Here is a 7,542-nt window from a genome sequence, read left to right on the forward strand (position 1 = left end):
GAATTCTTAGTGAAATACACGACGAACCCTTTATTCGGCAGCTTGCCAAGTTGGGAGAAGCCCAGAAGGGCTAAGACGAAAGGTATAGGTGCACCTTCCACGACGAAGTAGGGCATCAAACTGAAGATTGCACGCCTTTAAGGCAACATTTGGAAGAATTGGTGGTCGTGAGCCACTTGGACAAATATATTGAAAGAGAAGCCCAGCCAGCCCCCTAGGACGGTAACTTATCAAACAGGATGCCAGTCGATGGTCCACCTCAAGGCGTGATCAATGTGATACATGGGATCACCGACCCTAAATGAGTTTGCGAGCTCAGAGGCATGATCAAGAAGGCAAAACACATGAGGAAAGTGTTGAGCACCCAGCCAACAGTAAAGAAAGGGAAGTGGGAAGCAAAAAACGCCATCACTTTCTCTAACAAAGACTTAGCGAGGTTGCAAAACCCTCACAACGGCGCGCTAGTGGTTGCTCTGCTCGTCAAGAACTTTGACATCAAGTGGATCTTGATAGACCAGGGGAGCTCATGTGAGATAATGTACTATGAGGCCTTCAAGCAGCTGAAAGTGGAGGACAAAGACTTGGCATCTGCGACATCTCCTTTGGTCGGCTTCAACTCATTGCCAGAATGGCCGGTTGGCAAGATAATTTTGCCGGTCAAAGTTGGCTCGATGACAAAGCTGGTGGAGTTCTGGGTATTGAAAGTCCCCTCCATTTACAACATCATTCTAGGGGGAGCATGGTTCCATGCCATGCGAGCCGTAGCTTCAACCTACCATCAGGTGATGCGATTTCCTAACGAAGCAAGAGTAATTGAGGAGGTCATGGGAGACCAAATCATGTTCAAGCAATGCTTCGTGACAGTGAACGGCAGCCGAACTGGCAAAGGATTCATGCAAATGATAGATGAGCTGGAGAGTAACGAGATGTTCACCCACGTCTGCAAGGCAGCCGAACAAAAAGCAGTGGAAGTAAGAATCAAAGAGAACAACCTAGAGAAGTTTTTCTTGCTTGGCTCATCTTTGTCCAACATTAAGAGAAGGGAGATCATGGAATTTTTTATCTCTAACATCGAAGTGTTTGCCTGGACGCCGTACGCTATGCCTGGAATTGACCTAAACTTCTTCTGCCATCAACTTAACATTAATCCTACCGCTTCACCAATTATACAGTGAACTCATAGATCAGTACTACACCACGCCGAGATAATAGCTGAAGAGGTGGAAAACCTGCTAGAGGCAGGGGGAATCAGAGAGGTTCATTATCCCAAGTGGATCTCTAACACAGTGGTCGTGCCCTAGAAAAATGGCAAATGACGCGTTTGCGTGGACTACAAAACAGTCAAGAAAGTATGCCCAAAAGATAGATTTCCCCTACCACGGATAGATCAACTGGTGGACCTAACTACAGGTCATAATCGACTTAGCTTTCTTCATGCGTATTGTGGATACCATCAGATTGCTATGTACGAACCAGACGGGGAAGTCACTTGCTTTATGACTCCGAGGGGGTTGTATTGCTACAAGGTCATGCCCTTTGGCCTAAAAAATGTAGGGGCAACATTTTAGCGAATGGTCACCAAAATATTCGAACCGTTGTTGGGCAGAACAATGAAGGCTTACATTGATGACATGCTGGTCAAAACTAAGAGTGAAGCAGACCATCTCTGCGACCTAGCTGAGATGTTTCAAATTTTGAAGACCCACAAGTTGTGAGTAAACACCTCCAAATGTGCGTTTAGCGTGGGATCAGGTAAATTTCTTGGCTTTCTAGTAACCAACCGCGGTATAGAAGCCGATCCTTCCCAAATCAAGGCCATTCAAGAACTAAATAGGCCTAACATAGTCAAGGCGTTGCAGCACCTAACGGGCCTAGCTGCCACGCTAAATCGATTCATAAGTCAGTCGTTAGACAGGTGTCGACCATTCTTTCAAGTGCTCAAGGCCAAATTTGAGTAGGATGAAGAATGTGACCAAGCTCTGGAGAGCTTAAAGGAGTACTGGACCTCTCCACCACTATAGGTAACCCCAGTGCCAGGAGAGGAACTTTACTTATACTTAGTAGTTTTCCAGCACGCAGTTACCGCGGTGTTGGTACGCACCAAAGGAGTACAACAGTTGCCCATCTTTTATGTGAGCAAGACATTGCTAGATGATGAAACAAGATACTTGTCATTAGAAAAGTTTGCCTTAGATTTAATGATGGCTTCAAGAAAGTTGATGCACTATTTTCATGTGCATACTGTGAACATATTGACAGCATTCCTCATAATGGCCTTGTTCGAAAAAGTGGACTTCTCTAGGCAAATTTTGAAGTGGGCAGTGGAATTGAGACAGTTCGACATCAAGTTCCAACCTAGGAAATCAAGGCCCAAGCTTTGGCAAACCTTATGACAGAGTTTGCTCTAGGAAGTCATTTTGTTTGCCCGGTTGACTTGACCATGAAAACCAAGCAAAGGGGAGGAGTGCCGCGGGAATAGTGCAGTCCCCACAGCAAGCTGATCAACCCCGCAATGAAAGCCTAACAGTGGTTGCATCGTCCACGAAGGCCAATAGCACATTGCCAGAATGGGAGGAGGGAAGCCATGCAACTGAGCAACTAAGCGAAGAAAATATTGATCAACCGCCGCACAAAGACTTGGGAGAAGTAACTAAAATCCCAGACCATAAAATATCTTCATATCCATTCACTTGCTGCAAGTTATTTGTGGGAGAGATGTGGAAACACTTGGTGGATGGCACTTCCAACAGACATGGAGCTGGATTTGGGATAGTCCTCATCTCGCCAGATGGCCTCACCATCAAATAAGCAATCACACTTGGATTTCCAGCATCCAACAATGAAGCAGAGTATGAGGCACTGTTAGCCGGTTTGAAGTCAGCCTATTAGATGAAAGCCACCGAGCTAATGGTGTACAGCGACTCCCAATTGGTCATCAACCAAATTTCTGGCGATTACGAAGCAAAGGATAATAGAATGACCAAATATCAGGAGCTAGTCAGAACCGAGAGTAAAAGTTTGAAGTCATGAGGATAGAACAAATAGGCTAAGAGGAAAATAGCAAGGCAGATGAACTAGTTGGCTTGGCATCAATGGTAGACACTTCTATCCCAAATCCTTTGCTAATTGACTTCCTTCTAAGACTGAGCATCAAGGAACCTGAAGCGGTCGAGGTGTTCTGCACCGAGATAAGTCCTTCTAGGATGGACCCCATCATTACCTTTTTGAAAGATAGGATTTTTCCAGAGGACAAGAAAGAGGCGAACACAATATGGGCAAAGTTACAATGGTTTTGGCTTTTCCTATCTTTGGCTTTGTACAAAATATCCTTTACTGGACCGTACTTGAAATGTGTTCATCCTAGCTAGGTCGAAGCCTTTCTATTCGAGATACACGAAGGCATTTGTGGAAGTCACCAAGGGGGGAGATCTTAGGCCTATCGGGCTATCTCGAAAGGATATTGGTGGCCGTACATGCATGCAGACGCTGAGAAATATGTCAGAAAATGTGAGAAACGCAAGAAGTTTGCACACCAAATCCACCTGCCGGCCAAAGAACTCCTACCCCTGACCAGCCCTTGGTCTTTTGCAATGTGGGGCTTAGACATAGTGGGGCCACTTCCAACTGTGCTGGGTGGTAGAAAGTTCTTTATCACAGCAACATACTACTTCACAAAGTGGGTTGAAGCAGAGGCACTTGCATCCATCAAAGAGAAAGATGTCAAGAAGTTTGTCTGACAAAAAATTATAACCTGGTTTGGAATTCCTAAGGCATTGATATCAGAGAACAACAGCCAATTTGAAGAAAAAATCGTCATGGGCTTTTGTGAAGAGCACAAGATAGAATTCTACAACTCCACATCGGCGTACCCTCAAGCCAATGGCCAAGCTGAAGCGTTAAACAAGGTGATCCTGGATGGCTTGAAGAAAAGGTTAGAAAAGGGGAAATGAAAATGGGTTGAAAACTCCCTCAAGTCTTATGGGCCTACCGAACTACCCTAAGACGATTAACTAAAGAAGCACCATTCGCCCTGGCTGACGGTTACGTATTGTAAAATGAAAGGGTATCAGAAGTATTCTACGAGTGACATGCCAAAAAATTCGCAAATGAGGGCCCCCTCTATTGTTGTGTTATCTAAAAAATATACTAATGATAATGTTGATGTTTGACATTGTCCTCCAACGAAGGCCATTCCGATTCTGACACAGACTAAGTCTGTTGGTTTACTGGAAAGGCGAAGAGATTTGTTGTTAGGAGGTTTTGGGGAAAGTGGTTCAACTATTCATGAACGCAGAGGTTGTCTGAGTTTGTCAGATATTGATGTACTCTGGGGTGGTGATGACACTATTGATGTTGATCCTGCTCCGTCGATTTCAGAGATTGGTGTTAGCAAAGAGGATGTTGATCGTAGAGGATCAGTTGTTATGGATCCAACAGAATTTTCTAATGTTTTACGAAATGTAATCATCAGTGTAAAAAATAGTGATGTGACTCAAGATGTAACAGTTGATGATAAGGGAAATGTAGTAAGTAAATAAAACTTTGAGTGGTTTCATAAATAAATATAATAAAAATTTTCATTAATCATGACAGTGGTTACATTAACATCAAACCATTCTCTCATTTTTGGGGACATTGAATCTAACCAACTACTGTCCCCATTGGTTAATAAAATACAAGTTATGTCAAAATTGTTGTCTCTCCGTTTGGAGGGAAGACGATTTCCTTAAATTAGGGATACACAAAAATAATATAAATAATTTATATACTGACGAAGAACTCTCCTCCTCCTCTGATAACAGGAACCAGAGCAGAGGCCCATCCGCCCAATCTCCCTCTACATCGAAGGACCCTCAAGAACAGGCAAAAATGCCTGGGCCAGAAGCCTCGGATGACACAATTACTTCTCCGACAGAATAAGCTTCAAGGACTATGACCAAGACGCCGTCTACAACGTCATAGACGACATCAAATACTCGACAGTACCTACCGAATTGATGAAGAATTTAGTAGGATGCCAGAGAGATTTCCATGTGTTCGTTAAGTTCCAACCAGATCTCACTATTAGAGGAGGAATTCCTTGTATTTTATTAACCAATGGGGACAGTAGTTGGTTAGATTCAATGTCCCCAAAAATGAGAGAATGGTTTGATGTTAATGTAACCACTGTCATGATTAATGAAAAATTTTATTAAATTTATTTATGAAACCACTCAAAGTTTTATTTACTTACTACATTTCCCTTATCATCAACTATTACATCCAAGCAAAACCACCACGATCGTGACACGTGGGTGGACAGGAGATGGCCACGTCTACTCACACCAAGCCCCAGCTACTCACACCAAATAGTAAGTCTTCATTCCACTAGAAGTCGGTCTTCCAACCATCAGAAGTGAGAACTTTGACCCAGACTTGAATGCAAAAGCAATAACCTTGGTGCTAGATCTGACTAAAGAACGAAGAGAGAGGGCATTAATTCACATTGCCTCATATCAGCATGACATGTCCATAAAATACAACACGGCGGTTCACCCAAGGCAGTTCAAAATTGGAGATTGGGTACTGTATAAAGTAATAGGAAATACGGTGGTGCCTAGTGATGGCAAATTAGGACCTAACTAGGAGGGGCCGTACAAAGTGGTCAGGCTGGCAGGAAAGGGAGCTTACCCCTTGGAAGATGTTGACGGCCGAGCTATTCCAAGGCCATGGAATACAGCCAATCTCAAGATATTTTATGTTTTGTTCTTTGCACTTGTAATTTTTTTGAACTTTTTGATTGACATTTAATAAAAGAAGTAGATAGTTTTTTCTGTAAATTTTTCAATACTTGTATTTATTTCGGTCTGTGTGTAGAAGATCTTTGCACGACTAGGGGCAAAGTGGGTTAGCAAGTTTGACCAACTTTTTGTACTCTTTGGTCGAGATGGTTATTTAGGCCAAAAAAGTTGGCAGGTTTGACCAACTTTATGAACTCTTTGGACGAGATGGTTATCTAGGCCAAAGAAGGTTAGGTTAGCAGGTTTGGCAAACTTTTTGAACTCTTTGACCAAGATGGTTATCTAGGCCGAAGAAGGTTGGTAGGTTTGACCAATTTTTGTGAGATGGTTATTTAGGCCAAAGAAGGTTGGCAGGTTTGACCAATTTTTTGAACTCTTTGACCAAGATGGCTATCTTGGCCAAAAAAGATTGGCAGGTTTGACCAACTTTTTGCATTCTTTGGCCGAGATGGTTACCTCGGCCAAAGAAGCTTGGTAAGATTGACCAACTTTTTGAGATCTTTGACCGAGATGGTTATCTCAGCCAAAAAAGGTGGACGGGATCATGTATGGCTGAGCGGATTAGCTTGGCAAAGCATGCATTCAAAGTTGTATGAAACATTTGAAAAGAAACAACTGGCGTGCAAAAATGTGGAATATTTTCATTGATATTGAAGTTGAATACAAAAGTAGGGGCTACTGGCCTAGTTACATTGCAAAAATACAAAGAAGAAAAGGAAAAAGGTAAAAAAATAGAGAGTACAAAACAAGTTTCATCACGGTCACGCAAACAAGTCATCCAGCTCGGCATCGACACCAGCACCGACTTCACTACTCACCAGGTCAACTCCAGTACCATCTTCTAAGGTCAGATTGGTGATGCCTTCTTCGAGATCAGGCTTGGCTCGGTTTGGCTTGGCACTTCCGACCGAGCAAGCAATGAGCCTTGTCGACCGAGATCACTGGCTAACGGAGGAGCATCGTTAGGCGTCGGGCTATCCTCCTCACTTCCAAGAATTTCTGTTATATGACGTTGGCATACGTTGCCATGTAATTAGGGATGAAGTGGTGAGGAGGATTAAGGAAGATCTCTGAATCTTGTGCCTGGCCGAGCTTCTCCATCGCCGCCTTCCAGCCATACTTGAAAAAGATATCCTTGACCGCTCCACATTGTTGGATGTAGGTTTCTTTACCTTCCTTGTAACCTTGGTCCTCAGTGTCCTCCATCTTTTTCTCTAGTGCCTTTATTTGGGCGTCTTTCTTCTTCTCCAGGTTGGCAAGCTTATGCAAATAGCGATCATTCTTCTCAGTGAGGGTCTTTTTCTTGTTTTCCTCAACCGTGTGAACTTGCTCGGCCAGTTGATCTCAGTCAGCACTTAGCTCGGCCAGCTTGGCCTTGATCTCTTTCAGCTCAACATTTTTGGCCTCAACATCGGCAATGGCCATCCGAGCTGTCTTCCACAATTTGAGCACACATTGGTGAGCAACGTGGTTTTTTCGCTCGGCCTACGATTCACGTCAAACAATAAGTAAAATTGAGCAAAACATTGTGAGAAAAAGGAAATGGGAATAGGGAATTCAAGCTTACCAAGATAAGTGATTTCGTGGAAGACCGTATCGCCTTCAACGCGGTTAGTTGGTCATGCCGCTCCATGTTGGCTGGTGTAGACACCCCATTTTGGACTGCCCTTAAGACTTGGGCGCTTTATTCCAAACACCCGATGATGAAAGTTACACTGTGCAATCTTTTGAATTCTCAGCAAAGAAATTTAGATTCAAGCTC

The 7,542-nt window shown here is 43.4% G+C and overlaps 1 protein-coding gene across 1 annotated transcript; it reads left to right on the forward strand.

The window, feature by feature from the left end:
- The first annotated feature begins 344 nt into the window (after positions 1 to 344).
- LOC114289402 (uncharacterized) lies at positions 345 to 1,175 on the forward strand. Its single transcript, XM_028233131.1, has one exon. It carries the CDS (start codon positions 345 to 347, stop codon positions 1,173 to 1,175), a length of 831 nt encoding a protein of 276 aa, XP_028088932.1.
- The last annotated feature ends 6,367 nt before the right edge of the window (positions 1,176 to 7,542 follow it).

The sequence above is a fragment of the Camellia sinensis genome, chromosome 10 (genome assembly GCF_055761805.1).
Source record: "Camellia sinensis isolate YWXY chromosome 10, ASM5576180v1, whole genome shotgun sequence".
Lineage (NCBI taxonomy): Eukaryota > Viridiplantae > Streptophyta > Magnoliopsida > Ericales > Theaceae > Camellia > Camellia sinensis.

What these genes read in the sequence shown, in the direction of transcription:
- LOC114289402 (XM_028233131.1), top strand. Translation starts at nt 345, where the DNA reads ATGAGGAAAGTGTTGAGCACCCAGCCAACAGTAAAGAAAGGGAAGTGG.